This window comes from Gopherus flavomarginatus, chromosome 25, assembly GCF_025201925.1.
Source record: "Gopherus flavomarginatus isolate rGopFla2 chromosome 25, rGopFla2.mat.asm, whole genome shotgun sequence".
Lineage (NCBI taxonomy): Eukaryota > Metazoa > Chordata > Testudines > Testudinidae > Gopherus > Gopherus flavomarginatus.
The window spans coordinates 15,280,348-15,305,224 of record NC_066641.1 but is presented as its reverse complement, the minus strand read 5'-3'; the positions used below and the strand labels follow the sequence as shown (position 1 = coordinate 15,305,224).

The 24,877-nt window shown below is 38.8% G+C and overlaps 1 protein-coding gene across 5 annotated transcripts in view; it reads left to right on the top strand.

Annotated features, from left to right (window-relative positions):
• BRCA1 (BRCA1 DNA repair associated) overlaps positions 1-24,586 on the top strand; it is a 48,690-nt gene extending 24,104 nt beyond the window's left edge. For 4 of the 5 annotated variants that reach the window (XM_050935103.1, XM_050935104.1, XM_050935101.1 and 1 more), the window contains 13 exons: positions 490-575; positions 2,718-2,892; positions 4,466-4,598; positions 7,635-7,834; positions 8,370-8,692; positions 10,581-10,668; positions 11,299-11,376; positions 11,683-11,723; positions 16,225-16,308; positions 18,593-18,647; positions 21,458-21,531; positions 22,099-22,159; positions 23,264-24,586. In XM_050935103.1, the coding sequence (XP_050791060.1) occupies positions 490-575; positions 2,718-2,892; positions 4,466-4,598; positions 7,635-7,834; positions 8,370-8,692; positions 10,581-10,668; positions 11,299-11,376; positions 11,683-11,723; positions 16,225-16,308; positions 18,593-18,647; positions 21,458-21,531; positions 22,099-22,159; positions 23,264-23,370 (1,505 nt within the window). In that variant the 3' untranslated portion in view covers positions 23,371-24,586. The remainder of the gene's footprint in view (positions 1-489; positions 576-2,717; positions 2,893-4,465; positions 4,599-7,634; positions 7,835-8,369; positions 8,693-10,580; positions 10,669-11,298; positions 11,377-11,682; positions 11,724-16,224; positions 16,309-18,592; positions 18,648-21,457; positions 21,532-22,098; positions 22,160-23,263) is intronic. The other variant, XM_050935105.1, reaches the window with a different exon arrangement.
• Positions 24,587-24,877: the final 291 nt, after the last annotated feature.

Below are 24,877 nucleotides of genomic sequence, written 5' to 3'. Positions count from 1 at the left end.
TACGTTATTCACGTAGCTGAAGTTGCATATCTAAGATCGATTTCCCCCCCCTAGTCTGGACGAGCCCTTAGTCTATAAGGTGCCACAGGATTCTTTGCTGCTTTTACAGACCTAAGATAAAATTTTCAAAAGCTCTTAAGTTCCATTGATATTAAGAGAGACTCAGGATGGGCATAACTAGGACTCCCACGTGCTACAGTAATAGAAATAAATATTTTTCAGAAGTGCCCAAGGGACTTAAGAGCACCAGTCCCATTGGAAGGGACTTGTGCTCTTGTTACTTTGATGCTTTAGAAGGTCACTCCCTTAGGAACCTAAGTCACTTCTGAATATGGGACTTTTGCTCCTAAGTAATTTAGGTGCTTTTGAAAACATCACCCTTAATCTCTTTATTGTGAATATGCAGCGATGGGCCCCGTGGTGAGTGAGAGACGTTGTTGTTATTAACAGTACTTTTTAATATATGAATCATAGTGTCTGTTTTTCAAGGTGAAGCATCCGGATATGACAGTGAAGCCAGTCACCCAGGAGATTCTTCTGGGCTGTCCTCCCAGTGTGAGATCCTTACCACACAGGTATGCAAGTTCATGCACTGAGTTCTCTAACTGCTTAATGCACTTTCCAGATATAGTTGGATAGTATAAAATCTAGGAACTAGATAGTCATGTGCAAATTATGGAGCTACCATCACTGGATGCCACAGATCTACAGAAAAGGTGCTGTTAGTTTCAGGTACTAAGCTATCCAGAACTGCAGAGCTGCTTTAATGCTGATATTTGACAGATTTTGCCTTATGCATTAGCAACACATTCTACTACAGGTTATTCACCATATAGCATTAAGATTTTGATGCTTAATTGTGGGTTGTGTCTGTAACTTCCTTTCTGCATTCGATTAGTGCTGGAAACTTGTGCTTCCTACACCAAAGGTTTGCATTGGTAGGAATTGATATTGGATTTATGGTAAAGAGACTTTTAAAATTATAAGCCTGGTTAACTGTATTATTATCTGATTCCAGTTGTCTGTGGGGACAGAGGTACTGGATTGCTATGGTGATTAATTAGAAACACAAAGTCTTTGCCTTCTTGGTCACTGATTCCAGACCAGACTACGCTGGAAGGGTGCCTTGGGTCATATGTACTGGCTGGTTGACCTCAATCCAGTTTCTATTGGATAGGTCTCCCCACAGAACTCCCCCTTGTCCTCCTGTCACACCCTGTTGGCTGTCTCAACAGAGAATCCAAGGAAGAATAAATTTCACCTTTCTGTTGTGTGGGTGGCCCTTCCATGTTCAAACCAGTGTGTGCTGCACTATTGCAAGTCATGGTTCGTACTGGTATAGCACAACTGTGCTGTGGGTTTGCAGTGGTGTTACTTCATTAGTGACTGAGGCTTGGTCTACACTATAGAGTTAGATCGACACAATGCAGTTTTCATCAACCTAACTATGTGTCTCCACTAAAATTTCACTCCCATGATGTAACTACCCAGCTACACTGACTTAATAACGCCACCTCTATGGAGGCATAGAGTCGATGTAATTAGGTCAGTGCAGTGTTGGTGTAGACACTGCTTTTCTTTCATCAACTGTTACTGGCTTTCAGAAGTCATCCCACAGTGCCCCACACTAACAGTACAATCGATACAAGCTCTCCCGGTGAGAATGTACACCACCGACACAAGGAGTCAAGAGTAGACACATACAAGCAATGTAATTACTGCAGTGGCTGTATGCCTAAGTAAGTTATGTCGACTTAATTTTTTAGTGTAGACACGCCCTGAAAAGCCCAGTGTAGACAAGCCCTAAGAGCTTTGGGCTGGACTTATTGATGAAAGAGTTATTCTCATTTCTAGCTTGGTCAGTGATGCAATAACTAGAAAGTTCCACATGGTGGCAGTGGTGGAACTGACAATGTAATAGCCACTGTTGTTATAGAAACCACCTCTGTCAAGCTTGGAAAACTGTTTGTTTATAAAAGCATCCTTTGAAACCATGTATTCTGTGTGGTCTAAGAGGCAAACAGCATATTTTTAGCAGAGGGCACAGCAATTTTCAAGGATCAGAGACAGCATTAAGAAGGAAAGGGATGCAATTTTTTCCTATTTGAAAACAGCTGTTGAGTTTCTGAGTCATAGTAGAGAGCAAACATAAATTTTAATTAGAGGCTCTGTACTACCACTTTCTAAATAAAGTGGCCTATTAACCCTTCGTGTACTAGGCTCAGTATGCTTGGAATTCATGTAATAGGGACCTTTTCCACTGCTGAATAAATAGCATGTGCAATTTTAGGACCAATTCAATGGGCATGCAAGGGCCACTTCGTTAGACGTGTTGTCTTAGGGCATTCAACAGGTTAAGATGACTGGATGGAAAAAGTAGTAATCTATTATTTGAATTGTGTAAATCATTCTGTAAAAGCCAACGCCTGTATTTGCTGCTCACTGCGAGGCTGTGATAACTTGGAATCTATTCCAAAATGTTTTACGATTGCAAAGTGAATATTTTTTTTTCTTCTACCATGACATGGTTTGTTTTTACAATAAAAACTCACTGTAATTTTCCAAGCACCAAGTATGTAAATAAATTAGATTCAGTATTTTGGATCAGAGTTGTTCTGCTGTAGTTCCATTCACAAGGATTTTGAATAGAAATTATTTTTTACTGTTTAGCAACTGAGCTGACTCCTGGTAGCACAATGTAGTTTCTTCTATTGCAGCAGAAGGATGCCATGCAAAACAACTTAAAAAAACTTCAACAGGAAATGGCCGTGCTTGAGGCTGTGCTGGAAGAGCATGGAAGCCAGGGCTTTGAATTTCAACCCCCAGCCAGTGAACTGCCTCATTCCAGAGTGGAAGGGACACTCACAGTGGGACAGATGAGACCAGCTAGAGGTAACAGAACATCAATGAAAATTATTTTTACCTTTATTCCAAACAGCTCGCTGAGAATCTCATGATTATTTTTCCCCCAAGAAGCTGAGGTGTTGGGTTGAGCTGGCTTAATCTTAATATAGTTTTGCTTAAACTCAATTATTCAGTGAAATGCACAGGACTTAGTAGTGGCTTTTTTGTATTAATATGATTTACACGGTAAAATATGTAGGCTACAAAACACATACTTATCTGTTCCTGACTCTCAAACAATTATTCTTGCTTAAGATATTTTCAAAAAGAAATTGGGTAGGCCTCATGGCTTAGCAATACCTATCCATGCTGCTTGTTTTGTGGGCATTCATTCCAGTCTGACTGTCTTCTGTCCCTTGGATGGATGGGGGCTGTGAAAGCTGCTAAATTCCAAACAGGTCTCCACCTTCTGTCACTGAAGGTCTGTCCTTTGGCAAAATAGAATGGAGTGGATTTCTGTATTGGTTGGCTGTAGGAGGTGATGCAGAACAGGTCCAGACTGCTGACAGGTTGAGAAACTGAAAAGTGTGTTGACACTGGTGGGCCTAATTCGGTAGGAGAGATACATTATTCCTGATGGAGCTAACTTTTGAATGAGTGTTTGTGTGACATTTTCTAGATCCAATAAGCCTAAATCATAAGATAACTATAAATACTGTGTTTGAGGATTAAGTCGCGAAATCAATGATAGTTTCCTTCAGGCTACAGAGTGACTTAAAGCAATTTAATTAATATAAAGCTTGTTTTACATTGTCATGCTAGAATATGGATTTCAGGCTTTCTCATAAAAGCTTAAAACTGATTACAATTATTGATGGTTTGTTTAAAAATTACAAGCATCTCCCAAACATTAAATATTTGCCTTTCTAAAATATTTACTGGTGAACAGAGATACGTTCATGTATTTTTGAGGCTTTATAAATAAAAAGTGTATAAAATTAGCAGAATTCTGCCTTAATGTTTCTACTTTTCCCTATTTCATCATTAGTTCCACCTAATGCATCAGTTGACTCCTTGTTTTTGTAAATGATTGAATATATGAAGTTTGCTATGTTTCACTCTGGGGTAGTATTTTATACACATTTTGATTTGGGGACATGGGGATTTTAGAGTCTGTAAGATGTAACTTTTTCTTTTGCAGGGGTCAGAAATTACTATGGCTCCATTTTTTTTCATGGTTAATGCTACATTATAATTCTGCAGAATACTGAAAATTACATAAAAACTAGTCTCATTTCACCATTATTGACAGTAAATGTGCCACTGGCACTATAGTTCACTCAAACCATGTATCATTCGTACGTATCTTTGTGTCCTTAGCTGAGAAAATTGTTCTTTTTCAGTCATTCTCCTGGTGATAACAGTTGCATATACTTGTTGCTTTACTTGATATTTTGCATTTATTTTTTTTCAGGAATTCTTTCTCTTTTAAAACAAATCTGATTTGTATTAAGGTTGCTGCTTTGGAGAAATAATTGAATTCTTTCCTTAAGAACAAGGTTGAAAACACTAGTGTTTTTATTTCTCTTGGATTTTTGTGAATATTGTTTTTCTTTTGAAGGAACAGCATTAATTTCAGAAGTAGATCTTGAAAATCACAAAATCAGCAGTTCAAAGGGACTTTCAGCTGATGGGTTCCATGTAATGCCAAGTGATCATTCCAACACAAAAAATAAAGAGCTAGAAAAAGAAGGGTAAATGCTTTTTGTTTGTCATTTATGGTCTTCTATGAACAATTAGTCCCTTGAAGAAGAAGAAGGGCTGCATTTTGTTAGTATTTCCTTAATTGGCGATTCCATCTCTAGTCAAAATAATCTGGGTTTTTTATTTATTTAGATTTCATGTTGTTTGTTCTGTCATCTCTGTTTAATAAGACATGCAAACTATTTCAGTGATGCAGGATTAACTCTCTTCACGCATGCATACAGGAAACCAGAGTTTAGAGCAGACTTGTTTTTCCATCATTTGGGATAGAGAAGTAGGGGCTGTTCTTGTGTTGGCTGTGTAGAGATCAGTGGGACCTGGAAGTTTCTTTTCAAGGCCCTCCAATCTATCAGTTCAAGCAATAGGGATAAAATCCTGTCCCCTCTTAAGTCAATAATTGACTTCAGTGGAGATGGGATTTAACTAGAGATGGACTATTCCACAGAAGAGTGATTAGTTTACAAATGATCCATATTGTGTTGTGCCCTGAAATTATTTATGGCCAGCGCCTTTGGTTAGTAGAAAAGGAAGAGGTTGGCTTGCATTTTTAAAATGAAGACAGGCAAACACTGCACAAATAATTGAAGGCTGTAAACGTCAAGGAAGAAGAAGAATAGTTAAGGTTGATCTGAGGAAACTTAATTGCAAGTAACAGAACCAAATTGAGCAAAGGGGAAAACTTCAGGCTAAATATCATGGAAATTTGTCCCAGCAGTGAGATTTGCTAGACTGGAATAACAAAGCCCCATCAACTATATCCTTTAAATTTGGACTGTACAAAATACTAGAAAACAAATTGTAGAGAGCAAGTCTTCATTGGGCTTTGGAGATGGTTAGTAGGTCTTTTCCAGCACTAGTTTCTATGCTGTGTGCCCAAAATTAAAATGTTAAAACTAAAATTACTAGCAAATATTCTGGCTATAAGCATAGGGAAGACAAACCTCTTCTATGTAACTCAATGCAGGAAGATAGTTTGAAATATTTATTTATTCACTCGCCCTTGTTTGATTACTGTTCGATGGTTGATTGCTTACATTTAGGAAATACACAAACATTGCATGTGTCGGTCAAAGACAGCTGGGAGATTAAATAGGAACTTGAGGTATTGGTTGGAGGAGAAAAGATAAATTGGGCTGTCAAGCGATTAAAAACATTAATTGTGATTAATCGGTCAATTAAAAAGATTAATCATGCTATTAATAATAGAATACCATTTATTTAAATATTTTTTGATGTTTTCTACATTTTCAAATATATTGATTTCAGTTAGATCACAGAATGCAAAGTGTACAGTGCTCACTTTATATTTGTTTTTTATTACAAATATTTGCACTGTAAAAAAACAAAATAAATAGCATTTTTCAGTTCACTTACAAGTACTGTAGTGCAATCTGTTTATCATGAAAGTTAGCTTAGAAATGTAGAATTAGGTACAAAAAAGTCATTCAAAAATACAATGTAAAACTTTAGCAACTATAAGTCCACTCAGTCCTACTTCAGCCAATCGCTCAGACAAACAAGTTTAGTTATAATTTGCAGGAAATAATGCTGCCTGCTTCTTTACAATGTCACCTGAAAGTGAGAATAGGTGTTCACGTTGCACTGTTATAGCTGGCGTTGTAAGATATTTATGTGCCAGATGTGCTAATGATTCATATGTCCCTTCATGCTTCAACTACCATTCCAGAGGACATGCATCCATGCTGATGACAGGTTCTGCTCGATAACAATCCAAAGCAGAGCAGACCAACGCATGTTCATTTTCATCATCTGAGTCAGATGCCACAAGCAGAAGGTTGATTTTTCTTTTTTGGTGATTTGGGTTCTGTAGTTTCTGCATTTGAGTGTTGCTATTTTAAGACTTTTGAAAGCATTCTCCACACTTCCTCTCTCTCAGATTTTGGAAGGCACTTCAAATTCACTTTTGAATTCTTAAACCTTAGGTCAAGTGCTGTAGCTATTTTTAGAAATCTCACATAGGTACCTTTGCATTTTGTCAAATCTGCTGTAAAAGTGTTCTTAAAACAAACGTGCTGGGCCATCATCCGAGACTTCTATAACATGAAATATGGCAGAATGCTGCAGAACAGGAGACATACACTTCTCCCCCCAGAAGTTTGGTCACAAATTTAATTAATGCATCAGGTAACATTGTAAATAAGAAACAGGCAGCAGTATCTCCTGTAAATGTAAACAGACTTGTTTGTCTGAGCGATTTGGCTGAAGTAGGACTGAGTGGACGTATAGGCTCTAAGGTTTTACATTGTTTTATTTTTGAATGCAGTTATGTAACCAAAAAAAATCTACATTTCTAAGTTACATTTTCACAATAGAGATTGCACTACAGTACTTGTATGAGGAAAATTGAAAAATACTATTTTTTTGTTTATCATTTTTACAGTGCAAATATTTGTAATAAAAATAATAATACAAAGTGAGCGCTATACATTTTGTATTCTGTGTTGTAATAGAAATCAATATATTTGAAAATGTAGAAAAACATCCAAATATTTAATAAATTTAAATTGGTATTCTGTTGTTTAACAGTACGATTAATCATGATTAATTTTTTGAATTGCAATTAATTGAGTTAATCTTGTGAGTTAACTGCAATTAATCGACAGCCCTAATAAATTGGTCCTGTGAAATCAGCAAAGATTTCTGTTCTTTTTAAGGGAGACCCAGGTTCTAGCAAAATTTCTGGAACATAGATGCATGGAGGAGAGACCAAAATTAAGTTTGTTTCACAAGGCTGGATAGTGTGGTGAAACACAGCTGGTATGTTGTTAAGCAGCAAGCTATTCGCATTTATCTTTTGGGGTTAGTTTGAGAAAATTTACATGACAGTTTGACATGTCGACGTGCAGTTTTTAAAATATTTTAGTCAATTTAAATTCAACAGTACTGCTTTTGTGTCTTCATATCAGTTCTGTTGCTAATCATTCCCCAACACGTAATGCCACTATTGCTATTCAATGTCTCTGATAACTAAGGAGATGGTAAATTGTTCATAATTTTTTTTTAAGTTCTAGGTCGCCTGCCTTACACCTTTCCCATCCTAAATCCCATCTATTTAAAAAAGAAGCTCTGGAGCAAGGCCACTGGTGCCCAAGCCTTTGGAAAGCCAAAACTCACTCCAAGGAGGGAACATTTCAGCAGGTTGATGTGGCAGTGCTGTTGGAACAAGAGGGAGTGAAACAATGTAATCAGTGTAGAATTGAACCAGGTAACACACGGGACTGATCAAACCCAACACATGCATTTTGGCGTCTACTTGTATCCCAGTCATTGGCCTGGTTTATATATCTGTAATGAGAGAAATCGTAAAGAACGTGCGTTTAAATGAACTATATAGTGTTTTCTTGTGAATCAAGAGACTTTTAATCTGTTGAAACGTTGATAATTCCTTGAGAGATCCCATGCTATCAAAAGGTGCAGTTTGGGAGGGGATAATACTCTGATACAATAATGAATTTTAATATTTTAGTCCCACATTTATAATTTTTCTCAGGAAATGCTAATTGTATCCTTAAAGGTTTCACAGGTGTTTGAGCACCTTAGCTTTAGATCAGGAAAAATTATGATTCCTGGTGATTTTAAATAATGCATGAGGTAAAGGTGAAATAGTGAATAATTAAGCAGAGAAAATGACTGTAGCCTGCAAATGTAAAAGATGGAGCAACATCCTCCAGCATGACTGCAATGAGAAACTGTAATTAAAGACTGGGACTGTTTCAGTGACTGATTCCTCTTTCCTTCAGAAAATGCAGCTGAGCAGGAATTTGGAACAAGGATAAACAGTGCAGCTGTTCTGTGTGGGAATGAGAGGAGGACTCCAAACAGCTCTCCCTTGAAATTTTCTGAAAGACTTACCCACTTTCAAACTGCAGAATCAACTAATAGTGTAGCTGTATCGTGGAATGTTGTTAATGGGAAGAGTACTCAGGGATGTAAGCAGGAGAGAAGGGCATTTTCCTCTGCATCTGCTCTGCACGCTGGAGTTGTAAAAGAAAATGCCAAAAGCCCTGTGACCTGTAGAAGACAAATGTCAATTGTGGCATCAGGTCTGAACCAGAGTGAGCTTGTAAGTGTATTTCGCTATCTTTGTCAATCCCCTGTTAATATACATGTACCATGATGCCTGTGACCCTAAATAAAATTTTAACCTCTTCCCTAAAGAGATCCTATATGCAACACAACTTAATTTGACATGAATTACCCATTAATAATACCAGAGTATTTGAAATTAGATACTGCCTTGTTTGCTAGTACTGATAAATGTGAGGGTTTGAATGTAATGATGCAATTAAGTATGGTTCAGAGCTTCTAAATGGATTGGAAAGCCATCCACATAAGCAAGCAAAAAGAAGGCTCGTTGTTCCAAAGCAAGGGAAACTCTCACCTCAGAGAACATAATTTATTTATTTTTTTTATACATTTGAGTAGACCCCTTGCAAGTTTTAGAGGCTCATATTGTGGTATATACTTAAAATCAACTTACACAGAGCAGTGCTTCTCCAACTGTGGTGTAAGCAACTGGACTGACTTTCCGAACCAGTCATCCCTAGCATAAAATCATATCTCAGTTGTCTGTGCAACCTCTGCCCCAAAATTGGTGATGTTATGACTTGGCATGCTATGCCTACAGTATCTCCCGCCTAAGTTTAAATGTCTTAGAAGGTGTACTCACAAGAGACTCAGTAAGCTGCAGCCTCCCCCTGATTTGCACTCAATACTCAAAGGTCTGATGGCCAAAGCTTTCCTTGCAGTCACACAAAGTGCATTCAACTAGTGTATCTGAGGCAAACTGCTTGCTTAAAATTTTTCACTATATTTAGTCAGTTATCATGCAGCTACTACCCAGACATTGGATCTATTGCATTGGTAATTGCAAAGAATCCAGTTTGGCCTAATAAAGCAAACGGTTTATTAACTGCACTGGCAACAGCTAGCTTTTAAGCTGTGGAATGCATCACTAATGGTTAGATATATCCTAGCTTTAACTAGTGAAGGAGAAACTTTTGGTGCTATTTGGATTTGTTGAAATCTGCTAAACATAAAAGCTGTTGCTTACTATTTTATACATGAATAATTCTGAAACTTTCATTAAGTTGATCTTTTCGGTGTTTACTGCTTTAATTGAACTCTGCTCCATTGTGAGGATTTCAGCAATTAATTATAAATTGCTAATGATCCTGGTAGAGGGCAATGGTATGGGGACATCATTGCCTTTTCAGCCTGGCTTTCCCCATGTCATGTAGACTACTGGATGAAGCACCATGAGAGAAATAACTGATATTACAATATTTGTACAATATAAAAATGCTAATTTTGGTAGCCTTCATTGATAAATAGTGACTTCTAATAAAGAAAGTTATTTACCAACCAATAGTTACCAGTTATGAAGCTGGAGGAGTAACAGATCTGCGTATGTGGCTATTAATTTTATTTAGTTAATAGGTAACTGGAAAACTCCAGATTTCTACAACAATGAATGTGCTGGTTAAAACCCTTCTCCATAAGGCGGTTGAAAAGAATGGTTATATCACTGAGCCTTCACGTCATCTGGACTTTTAATGTTTTGTTGCCATCAGAAGTTGAATATTGTCTTAATGCCTCAAAACTGCAGCACGTGTTTCCATTTCACTTAGTTCATAGATTACCGATTGATCTGAATTATAGTATAGTAGGGTATTGCTTTACTTGAGTTTATGTAAGCCAATCAAATAATTTCTGTTATTAAAGGCAAAATGAACATCATTTTTGAAGTAACAGTTTTACTTCATTTCTCCATTTTGTTTCAAAGTACCGCCCCACTGTATGTTTTATTTACAGCTTCCATTGACATATATTTAATTCTCAGCCGTATTAGAAAGCTAATCTTGTAATGTGGAAACTCCTATTCAAAGCCAGAGATGTCTAATATTCCAATTAAATCAATTCTTTCTAATTCAATATTTATTTGCTTTCAGTTACTGGTGCAGAAGTTTGCCAGGAAAACCCAGAGCACTTTATCTAATCAAATTACTGAAGGAACAACCCATGTCATAATGAAAACAGGTGTGTTGGAAGCTCTGTGAACAAACCAGATATTTAATGCCACATAAAACACTAACTCCAGGCTAAACAAAGAGCACATTGACAGTCATTCAGCATGATGGTCTGAAGATGTTTGATTAGGATGTGGGATGTACAGTTCACTGTTCTTTTATTCTGTATCAGAGTTTGTGTGATCCCAAGTCTAAACTAAAACTTGAACCATCTGTCTTTTATTCCATTTTATGGAGTCCAGATGAGAAGTTTCTATTTTGGTTGCTTGTTTATATGGTATCATTGACCTGGTTACAACTAGAATTTGAAATTGATATATCACTATGATGAGCGATTGATGTCATGTTATGCCTGTAAATTTAAGAATGTGTCAGCAGCACATTGATTTTAGATAATTCACAACCAAGCAAAGGGAGAGCCAGACATTTCCTTCTTACAGCGTCCTTTGTTTGTGTTTTTAAAAAGCTCACTTAAATTCTTTCTCAAAAATCCAAATAGTCTGATGTTATCAAAAACAGTTGTGTCATTGAGTAGTATGTGTTTTTTTGGCAGCCTATCACTTTAAATATGAATCAACTTTCAAAGTTGCTTTACGTTATTTAGATGGCAAAACTGAGTATATTTCTACTCAATCTGCAGATATGGAGCTAGTGTGTGAGCGAACACTGAAGTACTTTCTGGGCATTGCAGGAAGAAAATGGGTGGTTAGCTATGAATGTAAGTATAGTACTCTTTGGAGCAGCTGTGTGTCCCATCCTCCCCGGTTTCCTAAACCACCTCCTTTATATTTCATATTTAACATATTTTAGCATCTGTTTTTCTTTTCAGAGACTATCTGAATATTTAGATATTTAACGATAACACTCAACTTGTTCTTTTTTTAAGCATCTATTGCTTCATTCAAATAACTGTAAGTGATTTCTCCCAAAGAAATACTTTCTCTTCACAATTAGACTGTTGGTGCTAATTAGAGCATCATGCCTGATTTAATGTGATCTGTTCTTCTCTGTTCTTTTTGTTTAGGGATTGTTCAGTCTTTTAAGGAAGGAAGGATACTTGATGAGGTGGGTCTGATGTCTTAAGAGTGAAATGCATAATATGTCCATTGCACTAGCATCCAGACACTATGGCGATGAGCATATTAATCATGTCTGAGACAGAAACAGGAATTAAATATTTGAAACTGAAAATTAGTTGTGGGTGTTTGAGACAGAGGAGAATTTGGCATAGGACTGAAGTGAGGCTTCTAGGCCATACCAAGTTCTGCAGAATGTAGGTATTCCATGCTGTTGAACAAAGAGCCTCCCCTGTGATATTTTCTTGACCTTTTTGTCTAGCAACAGTTCCAAAGATAAAATATGACTGTTGATGTTGGCAAATGCAGGTTGGAGGTAATTATCTGCTGTGTGTATGAAAGAATAATGTTGGAACACAACCACGTCCAAGCTCTGGCACTTAATTAACTGATCTATAGCCAACTACTGAAAACTTCCTATTGCAGCATCTTCTAACTCTGTAGTGCAGATAGCTATCTGGGACTAGAGCATGGAGTAGGTGGTGTCTGCCTCTCTTTACAGTGCTCAGATTTTCTGCCTCAGGCACAGATTTTTGCAGAACCTTGCATAAGGAACATAAGAATGGCTGTAATGGGTCAGACCAAAGGTCCATCTAGCCCAGTATCCTGTCTTCTGACAGTGGCCAGTGCCAGATGCTTCAGAGGGAATGAACAGGACAAGGTAGTTTCAAGTGATCCATCCGATCTTCTGGCAGTTAGAAGTTTAGTGACACCTGGAGCATTGGGCTGCATCACAGACCATCTTGGCTAATAGCCATTGATGGACATATCCTCCAAGAATTTACCTAATTCTGTTTTAAACCCAGTAATACCTTTTGGCCTTCACAAAATCCCATTGTTATGAGTTCCAAAGGTTGACTGCTTGTTGTATGAAGAGATACTTCACAAACTTTGGTCCAGTGCAAAATTTCATAGTTCTGATGAGTAGAAATGGATGTCTTGCTTCTGCTCCACTCTCAGCTTCTCTGGTCAAAAAACCCTAGGCTAGCATTTAAAGCCACGGGAGAAGAAAAAACTGTACTACTCCCATAAACTCTCTGGGAGACTTCATCATTCTCCATCTGGGTCCTACTTTACCCTTTATGGAGGCTCCTGAATCTCTGGTCTCTCCAGCCAATGATATGGGGCATCTACTGGATGCCCTTCAGTCTCAATCTGCTGTTTCAAGCAATGTGAGAGAGGTTTTCAGAACAGATTCAGTCTCCCTGATTATGGAAACAACTACATAAGTCTGAAGTTGGGTGAAAATATGAGTTGTCTTGTCTTTTTTTTTAATTCTCTGCCTGTTCTGCATAGAAATCTATGAAGGAGCTTTGTTAAAGTAGTGAATAATAGAGAGACAGATGCAGGCCTAAGATTATCCAATAAAGCATTGTATTTATTATTAATCTAAATGGCAAGTGAATGCTTTGAAGTAAAATAGATGTTGAAAATTAAATTAAGTTCTAGAGGTTATGTACTGATAGTTAATTTCTACTGAATGAGATTTGCCTCTATCAACTGACTGTTGCTCTTCTGAGTCAGTTCAATGTGTTGAATAGAATTTGATTAGGTTTTTTTAAGGAAACATTTATGTGATTAAGCTGCAGCAATGGTCCCCAACCTTTTTGTGGCCAGTAGCACATTCATGTTTTTAGAAGTGTGTGGCGGGCGCCAACAATTTTTCAAGGCTTATTTTTATTTGTACATTAAATAATACGAAAAAGATCATATTTAATATTACATAATATATGAATCCATAAGATAAAAAGGGTAATTTTACATGTAAAGGGTATTAATTAAATTATTCGGCAATTACTCTTTCACCTTACCATGTGAATTTGCTCTTTTTTATCTACCTTTAAGAAAAATTAAAGCTTTTTTACAAAATAAATATCATAAACAGTTTTCATCTTCTTTATTTTTAAAAAGTAAAACATTGTTGAACTGCTGGTCCAAATATATTTATTATTCTTACTTTAACATAGAATGAAGCCTGCAACCCCGGAGTCCCTTGTCCCTGGCAGGGGCGGGACTGCGGCTTCTCTCCAGCTTCAAAGCCAGAGAGAAGCCACTGCCCGGTGCCTGCTGGGGACAGAGAACACCGGTGCCCGCAGCCCCAGAGCCCGGCACCTGCAGCCTGCAGCCCCAGAGTTCTCTGTCCTCGGCAGATGTGTGGCCCTGGCTTCTCTCCCCTGCTGGGCACTAGGCGGGCACAAATAAATGCCCTGGCGGGCGCCATGGCAGGGACCACTGAGCTGCAAGATTCATAGATTCAAAGCCCAGAAGGGACCACTGTGATCATTTAGCCTGACCTCTTGTGTAACACATGCCATAGAACTTTCCCACAATGATTCCTAGACAGCATCTTTTAGAAGAACATCCAATCTTGATTTTAAAATTGCCAGTGATGGAGAATCTACCATGACCCTTGGTAGATTTTTCTAGTCATTGTTTACTTACCTGTTATAAATGTACACCTTACTTCAGCTTCCAGCCATTGGCTCATGTTATATCTTTCTCTGCTAGATTGAAGAGCCCAGTATTAAATATTTGTTTCCCGTGTAGATACTTATGGACTGTAATCAAGTCATCCCTTAACCTTTTCTTTAAGATAAATAATTGAGTTCTTTGAGTCTATCGCTGTAAGGCAGGTTTTCTAATCGTTTAATCATTCTCATGGCACTTCTCTGAACCTTCTCCAATTTATTAACATCCTTCTTGAATTGTTGGCATCAGAACTTGACACAATGTTCTAGCAGTGGTTGTACCAGTTCCAAATATAGAGGTAAAATAACCCCTCTACTCCTATACAAGATTCCCCTGTGATCATGGGATGCATAAACATTAGCTCTTTTGGCCACAGCATCACACTGGAAGCTCATGTTTAATTGATTATCCACCACAACCCCCACATCTTTTTCAGAGTCACTGTTTGCCAGGGTAGTCTCCCATCCTGTAAGTATGGCCTACATGTATACATTTATATTTAGCCATATTAAAACACACATTATTTGCTTGTGCAGTTTACCCAGTGATCTAGATCACTCTGAATCAGTGACCTGTCCTCTTCGTTATTTACCACACTCCCAATTTTGCTGTCATCTGCAAACTTCATTAGTAGTGATTTTGTTTTTTCTTCCAGGTCTTTGATAAAAATGTTAAATAAGCGTAGGGCCACGAACAGATCCCTGAAGGACTCCACTGGAAATGCACCTGCTCAGTGATGATTCCAATTTACAGTTAAATTTTGAGACCTATCAGTTAGCCAGTTTTTAATCCATTTAATGTGCGCCGTGTTAATTTAATTTCATTCTAGCTTTTTAATTATAATGTTGTGTGGTACCAAGTCAAATACATTATAGAAATCTAAGTATATTTTATCAACACTATTACCTTTATCAACCAGATTTACAATCTCCTAAAAAAAAAAAAATCGGGTTAGTTTGACTGGTTCTAGTTTCCATAAACTCAAGGTGATTTGCATTAATTACATTACCCTGTTTTCATTCTTTATTAATTGAGTCTCATACAACTGCTCTTCTATCTTGCCTGGGATTGATGTCAGGTTGACCTGCCTATAATGACCTAGGTCATCTCGTTTAGCTGTCTTCCAGCTTTCTGGAACTTACCCAATGTTCCAAGACTTATTGAAAATTAACATTAATGTTCCAGCAAGCTCCTCAGTCAGCTCTTTTAAAATTCTTGGATGCCAGTAATCTGGACCTGCTGATTTAAAAATATTTAACTGTAGTTTCTGATTGGTATCTTTGGAGGATGTTAGTGGAATGGAAAGAGTGTTATTACCATATGGTGAGACTATATCATCCGTATTTGGAGAAAAAACAGAACAGAAATATTTACTGAACACTCTTTCTGCATTATCAGTGATGATTCTACTATTCCTATCTAGTAATGGTCCAATGCCATTGGTAGCATTCTTTCTGTTCTTAATATAGTTTAGTTTAAAAATTCTTTCTAATTGTCCTTAATTCTGCTGGCCATAAATTTCTCCTTGTGTCCCTTTGCTTCCCTTATCAATTTTTCTACAATTTCTAACTTCTGATGTGTAGGCAATTGGAGAATTTCTTCTCTACGAATGCTAGGAGCCTGGGTAGCAAACAAGAGGAATTGGAATTGCTCAGGTTTTTTTAGCATAAATTCAATCTAATTGGTATTACTGAAACCTTGGTGGGACAAGTGTCTCAACTGGAATGTTAAAATCAATGGCTATAACCTATTTAAGAAGGACTGAATGAGGGAAAGTGGGAGGGGGAATGGCATTCTATGTCAAGAATAGCATTACTGGTTACCGAGTCACTGATAACTCAGAAGAATGCTCGAATGTCCTAACTGATAGAGGACAATGCTTTTTAGTCAGTCTTCTGCGTGTGTTTGTTGTAAAGTTTCCAGTTTCTGAAATCTGAGAGTCATTTCCTGCCTTGGCCCAATGGGCTCACCATGCCGACCTTTTCTGTCTCTGACTTCTGATTCTTTACATTATCTTCCAGTACAACTTTGAAGTGAGAGGAGACGTGATCAATGGGAGAAACCACGAAGGCCCTAAGAGAGCTAGACGATCCCAGGCTAGAAAGGTACAGGCATATCAGCATAAGAAACCATTCATAGCTGTCAGAAGATTATTTCAGCCATTCATAGCTGTCATAAACTGTTGTTTATGATGCCAGCTGAATAGCTGAAATATTTTTAAATTGTCTTTTATCCTCCCATGAAATCAAATGTACAGAACTGTACATAAACGGTGTAGTTGGCTCTGTCTCTGCAGTGCTGCTCCTAGAGCTTGCCAGTCAAGCAACAGACATTCAAATGTTTTTGCATACCATGAGTGAATTACATCTTTTATAATATAGGTATGGGCTGGCTCAAAGGAAGTGCTCTGCTATAGAGACAGCTCCCTGGGAAACTATTTGCAATCCCTCTGCCTGATTAAGAATCAGTGTTGATAGGTTCTGAAGGGAGATCCTATAATCCTTCTACAGAAAGTAGAATGAGTGAGATACAAGACATGTTTTTTGCGGGCAGGGTGAATTTTAACTAAAAATATGGGTAGGTGATCCTCCGGGCTCTGGGAAATGGAGGCCTGGGGGAAGGGAAAGGTATAACCAGTCTGCGCTAATTCTCATCTAGAAGAAACAGGCAATGTTTTCATTGATCACCTGCTGCTTAACCTCTGAAACTTTCTCTCTGTACATGAAACACTGTTCCCACGATTTAAGCATAGGATTTTTTTTAAGATAGTTATTTATATTCTATGTGTAGGGACCTTTTGACTAAACTGCTACAGAAAACAGTTTGCAGAGTGACAGATCTGTAAAATACTAAATGTCATGCTGTCTTGCCACTGCAGTAGGAAAGAAATGGGTTTGAACAAAACCAAATCTCAAAATGATAAATGTTGTTTATTCTTGGGTTTAGGGCTGTGTTCAAATTGCACTTCAGCTGTTACCAAAAAATGCAGCAAATTTGAATTTTTTTTCTCTCATTTATCGAATCTGGGTGTTCATTATCTTCAAGGTCCTGTGCAAATAGTCTGTGACCTTAAAATGTTGCAGGCATAATTTTTTGCTGTTTCACACCACATTGCTTATGCCATCAGATGAGACCCCAATCATCTACGTTTGGGGAAAGCCAAGCCCTTATTCTGGAACCACATGTGGGGTTTTTCCTCAAGCTCCTTCCCATTAACATTTGCCATTGTGGTACCCACCCCTCCAGTTTGCTGGGGAAATGTGTCGTATTCTCATAGAATGGCATTAGACTAATGGCAATCTGTGTGACTGCCATTAGAAGGATCCCAGAGCCATCAGCTGGAAACACAGCCTGTTGTCTCCACTGGGCTAGAGAATGAAAAGCCAGAGGTTCTCTCTTGAATTGAATCCTACTGCAAAGGAGAGAAAGAGGCAATTCATCCCTGACCTTTTCCCCCCTTAATTATACATGAATGTGCAATGCACTTATTTGGAGACATTTCTCACCCTGTTCTCTGGTTAGCGTGTTTGGTAATATTCATTAAGAAACTGTAAATACAAGAATAACCTTTAACAAGATACAAGACATCCATGAGCAATGCAACATAGCATGTCAGTTTTAAATTAACCAGCTAGCAGTGAGGAAATCCATTCATGTTTAAGTTGCAAGCATAACAGATAAGATAAGTGAGGGATGTGTTTTCCAAAATATACACTGTGATCTTGTATATATTAGCATAAGTCATATACCAAAGTCACAGGAACTAACATTTCCCAGAGTATACCTGTATACCAGGGGTTGGCAACCTTTCAGAAGTGGTGTGCTGAGTCTTCATTTGTTCACTCTAATTTAAGGTTTTGTGTGCCAGTAATACATTTTAAAATTTTTAGAAGGTCTCTTTCTATAAGTCTATAATATATAACTCAACTATTGTATGTAAAGTAAATAAGGTTTTTAAAATGTTTAAGAAGCTTCATTTAAAATTTAAATTAAAATGCCGGGCCCCCCCGGACCGGTGGTCAGGACCCAGGCAGTGAGAGTGCCACTGAAAATCAGCTCGCGTGCCGCCTTTGGCACACGTGCCATAGGTTGACTACCCCTGCTGTATACTGTTGTGCAGGGGTCTCTAGTGCTTTCAGTCTTCACACAGCTTCATGAGAGAGAGATTCCTCTTCCAGTTCCACAACCGTCCCCTGCTTGGTTGTCAAAGCATTTAATTTGTGGACTACCAGGAAGAGTTTATTGCACCACAGCTGCTTCACAAAGCATAACCTGAGAATCCCAACCATAGAGGGACCTCATACATCACTCTAATAAACAAACATTTCATTGAATGTCCATTCTGCCCTGGAACCACTACCCTTTGTTCACATGTGCCTTGTTTTTCAGCTCTTCAAAGACTTTGAGATCTGTTGCTATGGACCTTTCACTGATATGCGCACAGGTGAGGGGTTCTGGATTAAGGGAATGTACTATCATTTCTAGAATCCACAGAAAATATCTGCAGTGACCATTGCAAATTCTCCAGGACTGTTGCCTTTGTGGGCCCTTTTGTGGAGACCCACCTTTTAGGGCTATTTAATCTGCAATTTACAGTATAGCACAATGAAACATACACTAGGTTTTTTTTTCCAGTTTTATCTCCTTAACTCACAAGAGGCTGTTTGACTTTAAAAAAAAAAAAAAAAAAAAAAAAAAAAAAAGTTTGGATGGAATTCTTTGTTTTGGGGGGAAGATCATCATACCATGATACACAGATCTCAGGAGAATTCCATCTCTGTGTAGGTGGCATAGGGATGGCACAAAATAGAGTAAGATTTGGCTTTATAGAACACTTTTCATCTTGGAAGTCTGGCCCCAAAGCACTTGCAGGTGACTAGAGGCCCTAACAAATACAGTGATGGCCCCAAGCACTCCTTACAGCACAGAAATTCATACCATCATGTTACTAATGGTATGGTGTTTTTAATGTAACGTGATGAGCCCTACAGAAATGCCTATAGGTAAATTGAATAAAAAGGAAAGAACTAGAGCCTTGAGGAAAATACTGCACAGTTTAGGATTATGGAAAGTAAGATCTCCAAGTTCTGTAATGCCCACTTATTCCAATGAATACTCTTACCATAAGTAACAAATTGAAGCACTCAAGATCAGTAATAACTAGAGTGCAGTCCAGTGAAAGGGTTAGAGCAGAAGTACTTTATTTAAAAAAATTAAAAAAGAGTCTTGGCAAATCTGGTATTTAAATTTCTTTTACTGAATGTAGCAAGTCTCAGTCCTCTAAACTGTGAGAAATATCAAAGGGCTAGATTCTGTCACCCTCAAACTGAGCTGTACTTTACACTGCATGTAGTTCCACTGAAATAAACACTACTTGTGAAGCCAGGTACTACCCAATCTGAGGTGAGGATGGAAAAGTCAGGCCTGTGTGAACAGTCCAATCAGAGAGAGAGAATCTTGTCTCTCCTGGCCTCATCTGCCCAAGTGTCTGTAGAAGGCTGTTCATTCTTCTTATTACTCAGTAGGCAATTCTTAGAAGAATCTACTTAATCATGAAATTAGGCATTTCTGGCTCTGCTCCCTGATTGTCCAAAGATTTTTGCATAATGTCTCTAGAGTTGCCAGGTGTCCAGTTTTCGACAGAAACACCCAGTTGAAAAGGGACCCTGGCAACTCCAGTCAGCACCGCTGACCAGGCCGTTAAAAGTCTAGTTGGTACGGGACTGGCAAGCTCCCTACCCGGCTCTGGGTGGCTCCCAGGAAGCAGCTGGCATGTCCCTCCAACTCCTAGGCATAGGGATGGTCACAGGGCCTCCGTGTGCTACCCCCGCCCTGAGCACCGGCTCTGCAGCTCTGGTTGGCCAGAAACTGCAGCCAGTGGGAGCTGCAGGGAGAGTGCCTGTGGAGAGACACCCCCCCCCCGCCCCCCCCGTGCCTAGGAGCTGGAGGGACATGCTGGCTGCTTCCTGGGAGCAGCCTGATGTAAGTGCTACCTGGAGCCCTCACCCCCTCCTGCACCCCTGTCCCAGCCCTGATTTCCCCCTCCCCCCCCACACACACACTCCAACCCCCTGCCCCAGCCCCGTGAAAATGAGCGAGTGAGCAACTGAAGGAGGGATGATGGTGTGAGCAGGAGCGGGGCCTCAGAGAAGGGGCGGGGCAAGGGTGTTCAGTTTTCTGCAATTAGAATGTTGGCAGCCCTAAATACATTCCCATCAGTGTCTGCTTTGGCCACGTAAAATATTTTTAGACGTAATCCTTCCATTCAATGTTTGAAATTTTCTTTTCACATTAAAAAAAAAAAAAAAGGGCACGCAGATGTGTAAACACCACTTTCTCTGGAAAAAGTTTATTGAAGTTATTTGAGTACTTTTCTACCCTCACACACAGCTCCTACCCATTATCTTCTTAACAACTGAGACAGCCACAGTATAACTTTATCTCATCCTAATCTTTCAAAAGAGCAGTTGTGAGAAGTAAAACACATATTAAAGCCTGCAATTATGTACATAGGGTAAGTAGATGAAAACGATTGCAGCTTTCTCATTAGTTTAAAGCTGCAGGTATGTGGTGTCTCTTATGAAGACAATTAAGCCGCAAAACTTGTAGCTTAACTTTTCAGTAGTAAAAGCACATATCTTTCCATCTTTGCTCTTCATTCTCTTCCCTGCAGCAAACTCTGATTTGTCCAGTATCACATTTATTTCTGACTGGATGAATTATCCCCACATCTCTTGACATTTACAGTAATTACCACAGCATGTGCAGTGCTCACTCCTAGTGCTGTGATGAGCAATTACAGGCTCCTCTAATATGTTTTTTCATCAAGAGTTCAGCAAATTAATAGAAATTAAACACTCTGGCTAGTTTGTGTTAATGAGAAATTATCACAGATCTGTAACTTTTGATTACAATTGTAATTTCATGCAGTGGCTCTTTAAGTCAAGATGAACTGACTGGCAGCATTTTTTTCCAGGGGCTGTCTGTTGTCTGCCTGGGACCCTGAGGCTCCCATGGTGGTACTCCCTACTGAAGAACCTAGGATAGGACTATCGTAGTAATTGGCCTGCACAGACTAGTAAGAGCAGAGCTCCTTGTTCTCTGCTTATGCCACAAATAAAGGGGATAAAATTATTTCACTTGTAACAACCATACTAGCAAGGTATAGAGAACCAGAGCTGGACCTCTGACATGCTGGTCCCCGGGGCATCGTGATCATAATTGTAATGTGCTACTTTTGTGTGACTTAATCAGGTGATCTAGAATGGATGGTGGAGCTTTGTGGTGCCTCAGTGGTGAAGCAGCCTCATCTGTTCACACACAAAGCTGTAAGTATTCAGTGATGATGGTGTAAGGTAAACTGTCCTATTGATTTCCCCCCCCCCCCCCCCCCAATACTTAGTGATTTTTGGTGCTTGTAAAAGACTGGCATATCCAGATATAGATAGAGGTAGGTTCCATTCACACTTTTGTGGGTGAATCAGAGGTTGATCTGTGGCAGCCCTTCTCTTTCAAGCTTGGCCTCCCCTGAGCACAGTGCCGGTAGTGCCAAGATGCATGCTGGTCTTGCTGTGTTGAGGTTCACAGAGCACTGTGTACTGGCCACTTAACTCATCTCATAGGGGCTCACCTCCGGCTTCAGCTTTCGGGAGCAAAAAGGCTCTGGTGCATTAACTTATAATCACCAAGTCTCCCTGAACAGAAACTCTTGTAGAATATTTTTACAGAACTTACTACACTTTATTTTTCCTTCTCTTGACTCCTTCACTGGAGCTATGCAGTGAAGCAAAGAAATACCTAGTTATTGCTATCTGCAGACAGATGTGAAGGGTTGATTTTATGTAATACAAATAATGATAGCTATTTTTATCTTGTTTCTTATCTTGAAATCCTAGAACTCTATTGCTGTAATAGTTGTACAGCCTGATGCTTGGCTCGAAAACGCAGGGTACAGAGGTAAGATTATATGGAGCTATGGATTGCTTTGTGGTGCACATGGTGAGTGCTTATGGTTCCACTGGTTTGAGTAATAAAATAGTAGTAGGGTTCTATAAAGGAAGCAGAATAAGGTCCTGTTATGTTTGGAATTGGGAACACATTTCTGCATTTCAAAACAGACACAGTTGGTCATTCAAACTTTCCCTTTACCTATCTTGAGAGTAAACAAAGTCCTGAGAAGTGATTTGCCAGGCAGTCTGCTAGCCTGATGTGTAGTAAGAAGGTTGTAATGAAATGTGAATATAAATATGCACTAAAATAAACTGCCAAGCCATGTATCCTGCATGTCTCCAGAGTCATGTTTAACTGAAATCTATCCCTGGCAGCAGGGCTACTTTCTAAAATTTACAGAGTTCAGGAGAGGCTTTGCATTGTAGAGACCAGTGAGATCTAGTAGAAAACCTCAGCTGAGACAAAACACCCAGCAGTAAGCGGCCAACTATCTTCCTTTTCCAACCATTCAAGCACCAGTACACCCTAACCCCAAAACAAAATATAAAAACCTCACTTGTCTCTGGCCATCCACCGCACTTATTTAAAAAAGACACAGCCCCCTTGACATTCAGCCTTCTGGGCAGTGGTTGGGACAAGAGAGTTCCTTAGTTTCTTTTTCTCCCACCTCACCTAAACTGAAAAATGCATGTAACCTGGGAGCATTTTAATGCCACAAACACTTTTTGTGCCATCCTCCCCTATGAGTGTGTCCTCACCTGTCTAGAAACATGCCCCACATGTGTGTGTGCATGGAGAAACTGAGTCTGTGATCTGGAAATCCCTTAGCGATGCTCATCAAAGACTGCTCAGCTCTCTTACCTTTCGCAGTCTCTCTTGTATGGCAGTTTAAGAAGTTCCTGTGTAGATACTGACGATTTGTCAAGTGGCCATGAAACAGCTGCATTTTATGCAATATCAGGACATGTAGAGTAGTAGCCACCATGTAACTGATATGAAATGATATTTTGAACACTGTTAATGCAAATAATGCTGAAATAGAATAGCTCGCAATCTGAATCTCTCCCTGACACGCAGATATGATTTTATCATTCATATTTTGTTTTGCAGCAATCCAACAGAAGTGTACTGCCATGGTGACCCGAGAGTGGGTTTTAGACAGCGTTGCATGCTATGAGTGTCAGGAGTTTGATATCTACCTTGTCTCCCAATCATGATGGTGCTGCTGCTCTTCTGTTCCCATTGCTCAGAAATCCTTGTCAGTGCAGGCACTTAAGGACCAGGTATTTTTAGAATATCTTGTACACCATTTGTCATTTAATAAGCAATGTTGTTTCAAGACAAATTATCCAAAGTTTTACTTCAATCAGCACAAAAATATTTAATTCTGCCTTTGCACTATAAAAGTTGCTTAACTGCTACTGTTTAAAGACTGTAAAACTTCTTGCTCAAAGTAGCCCTATAAAACGTATGTAGTGAGTCAAACACATTTGTCACCTATCAGGGATTTAAAGCCCGATCTCCAAAGAGAAATACTAATGCATTATTTACCACCCCAGCCAGGTCCTGACTATTTACTCCAGGATGTTTTGGAAACATAACCATTTACAAGAGTTATATGGAGCTTGGGGCTTGAATTAACTCAGCAGTGCAAGTGCCGTTTATCTCCCTGATTTTTGCTTGCATAAATACCCACTGTATAGTGCTTATGCCAACAATTGAAATATAATAGTTTTGGGATCAATGGTACATCAACTCATTTTATTCTGGACCATGGGAAAAGCTGTTTTGAAAATAGTACAAACAGCTCTTTTGTTGTTAGTTGGCACTTAACACAATTTTCCTATCCTAAAAACTTATCTGCAAGAAAGAGCCTAAAAAAAGAAGCCAACTTAACCAACAGTCACTAACAAGTTAAAGTGAATCATTCCTTAACCTCTATTAGTGATTGCTTTGTGATAATTTTAGTTCTATTTGAGACTGTTTATAGCATCCTGAGGTAAAAGTGAACAAGATGTATTGTTACATCCTTGCTACCTATAATAAGCCCTAAAAAACTCTTTGATCCTAATACTTCATGCCTGCAAAATGAGAAGTCACAAGTAGAAAGAACATATTGCTTTTGCCTGTTGCCAAGGAATCCACCTTCATAAATAATGTACTTTCAGAGCAGAGAAACTGTTTTCATAAAGTTATATTTTTAAAAAAATGTTTATAGTACAGTTCAAAGAATTGTTTGATACGATGACCTGCACTAGGCTGGTCTAGAATATTTGTATAAAGTATATTTGTAAATGTTAGAATATTCAAAGCAAATAAATGTGACTGGCAAGTATTTTCCTTAATTGTGCAGCTCTCTAGGTGTGAATCAGCCATTCAGCCTTGGCACTGAGACCCATATGGAAATATTTCTAAATCTAATCTCCTGGCGATGGGGGGAGGTGGAGGAGGAGGAGGCCAACTGGAAGAGATTTTATAATTATAAATTGGAATTTCAGAGCTGGAGACACAATTGTATGTAGGTTCCATCAGAATGAGAAGCAGATGTGTTATCAAGTGTCAAACACAGGCAGATGTAGTCTAGCTAGGACTTACTGCGAGTAAGATGAATGCTGGGAGCATTTGCCTCAGTCGGTTTATATTGCTGTTTTTCCTTGTTTTGGTTCCTTTTTCAAGTTTGTGTGACAGTATTTCATAACTGTCACGGCTGTTCAACACAGCCTC